This window comes from Aplysia californica, unplaced genomic scaffold (genome assembly GCF_000002075.1).
Source record: "Aplysia californica isolate F4 #8 unplaced genomic scaffold, AplCal3.0 scaffold00011, whole genome shotgun sequence".
Classification (NCBI taxonomy): domain Eukaryota; kingdom Metazoa; phylum Mollusca; class Gastropoda; order Aplysiida; family Aplysiidae; genus Aplysia; species Aplysia californica.
In genome coordinates, this window is record NW_004797281.1 from 789,427 (window position 1) to 791,615 (window position 2,189).

General features: G+C 40.1%; 1 protein-coding gene across 1 annotated transcript in view; it reads left to right on the forward strand.

Annotated features, from left to right (window-relative positions):
• The window catches only part of LOC101857159 (protocadherin-17), a gene marked incomplete in the record, with an annotated part of 62,339 nt that overhangs the window by 22,845 nt on the left and 37,305 nt on the right, over positions 1 to 2,189 (forward strand). The window contains 1 exon segment of the mRNA XM_035970284.1: positions 2,020 to 2,156. Within this exon segment, the coding sequence (XP_035826177.1) occupies positions 2,020 to 2,156 (137 nt within the window).

Sequence of the window (2,189 nt, forward strand, 5' to 3'; positions counted from 1 at the left end):
AGATAGATAGATAGATAGATAGATAGATAGATAGATAGATAGATAGATAGATAGACACAAACAGGCAGACAGATCGACAGACAGACAGACAGAAATGAAAGAAGACGGATGTACTCGTATAGATTTTTTTCATGAATTCAGACACCTTGAATTCATACATGTATAACTTTTCAGTTTGCTTTTCGAAACTGAGACAACAAAAACGAAATTACGATTTTGAAGGATTTTCTATCGGTTCGACAAAAATTGTACTAAAACTCGACAATAGATGGTGTGAAATGAAAAACAGGATAGAAACAGTCTGAGTAGATATCTACTATTAGCCCTTAACCTCCAACTGTACCTGTTTAGTTCCTAAACTAAATCATTCACATACCATATTTCTATCAAAGCAAATCAAGTTAAGAACAAGCCTAGTCCTTTTTGAAGAAAAAATAAAAATAAATACATTGAAAAATAGCCTAAGCCCTGAAAGGATTTGTGTGAATTCGTCTGTTTTTCCTCAAGACCCTCTTCATAATATTATTATTTCGCTTACTTTTACTTTTATTTTTATCCTCCGCTTATACCCTTTTTGGAGTCGTGGGAAGAAAGAGACATCTCTCTGTCACCAGCCGGAGAGCTTGGGTCAGGGGGATGCCGTGGGTGGTTAGTGTTTCCCTGACTCCATCTATCCAGGACTTTCTCGGTCGCCCTCTAGCCTTGTTGCCTTCGAATTTTTTTATGTAGGCACGTTGTGCTGGGTGGTGTGTTGGTAATCTCATGAGATGTCCGAACCATTTGATTCTTACGTGTTGGATGTGATGCATGACATCATTTATGTGCCCGACATTTCTCTGATTACTGTTTTTCTAATTTGGTCTCGCCTGGTCTTGTTTACTGCTTTTCTAAGGCATCGCATTTCACATGTTTTAATTCTTTGCTCTAATGTCTTGTTCGTGGTCCATGTTTGGCATTGGTAAATGAGTGTTGGGATGAATGTAGTGTTGATCATTTTGAGTTTTGTTGTCATGGGGATATTAGGATGTTTCAGTAGTGAAGTAAGCTGGCAACTAACATAATTGGCCTTTTGTACTCGTGTTTCAATTTCTCTGTTCAGTCGCCCATCCTCTGTGAATATACTTCCGAGGTACTAAAATTCTTGGACCTGTCTGAGACTGTTGTTGTTGATGTGTATCCTGAGTGGTCCTGGCTTTCTGCTAACTTTCATTGTCTCTGTTTTGTTGATGTTGATCTTCCTGTCATAGTTGTTACATTCTTCGTCTAATCTTGTGGTGTGGTGTTGGAGACTTCGTTCATCTTTGTGTGTAAAGCTTTAGTCATCAGCGAAGAGTAATTCATTTAGGGCGTCTAGTTCTGTGTTGGCCTCTTTTGTAATTGTATCCATATATGTGATAAATAGTAGTGGTGATGGGAACAACCTTGTCTTTCTCCGGATGTTATTCCAACCATTCCGTGAGTCCCTTCGACGTTCTTACTCTACTTATGCTGTTCTCGTAAATGGCACGGAAGTTGGCCTCTTACAGTGTAGAATTCGAGTTCTTTCCATAGCTTGTTTCTCTTCACTCTGTCGAACGCTTTTTCCTGGTCGACAAATACTATGTTTAGTTCCCGGTTGTGTTCTTTCACCCTTTCGCACATTTGTCGTAGGGCTAATATTGCGTCGGTGCATCCTCTTCCCTTTCTAAATCCCATTTGGGCCTCACTCTGAAATGGTTCAAATTTGTTTCTTGTTCACCATTCCAATATCTTGGCGAACATCTTGCCCACTTGGCTTAATAGTGAAATTCCTCTATACATTCCACAGTCTCTCTTGCTGCCTTTCATTTTCCAGATTGGCACTATGATCGCTTTTTGCCCGTCGCCGGGAACTTTTCTTTCTGTCCATGCTTTCTGGAAGATTTTTGTGAGCCACGTTATTTCAGTTTTACCACATGCTAGGATGGTCTCCGTGGTGAGCCCATCTATTTTGCGCTTCTATTTTTCAGGCTGGTTTTAACTGCTTGTATTATTTCGCAGGTGAGATAATCAACGATTTAGCAGACATCACCGATACCATAACCATAGACTCGGGCAACGAATACGGCCTTTTCGACATCATCAACGGAAGCCTAATCGCCAATCGAACGTTCGCCCTGGACGGAAAGGAAAACGAAGTAAGTGAAGTTTCTAGACTCCTTATATATATA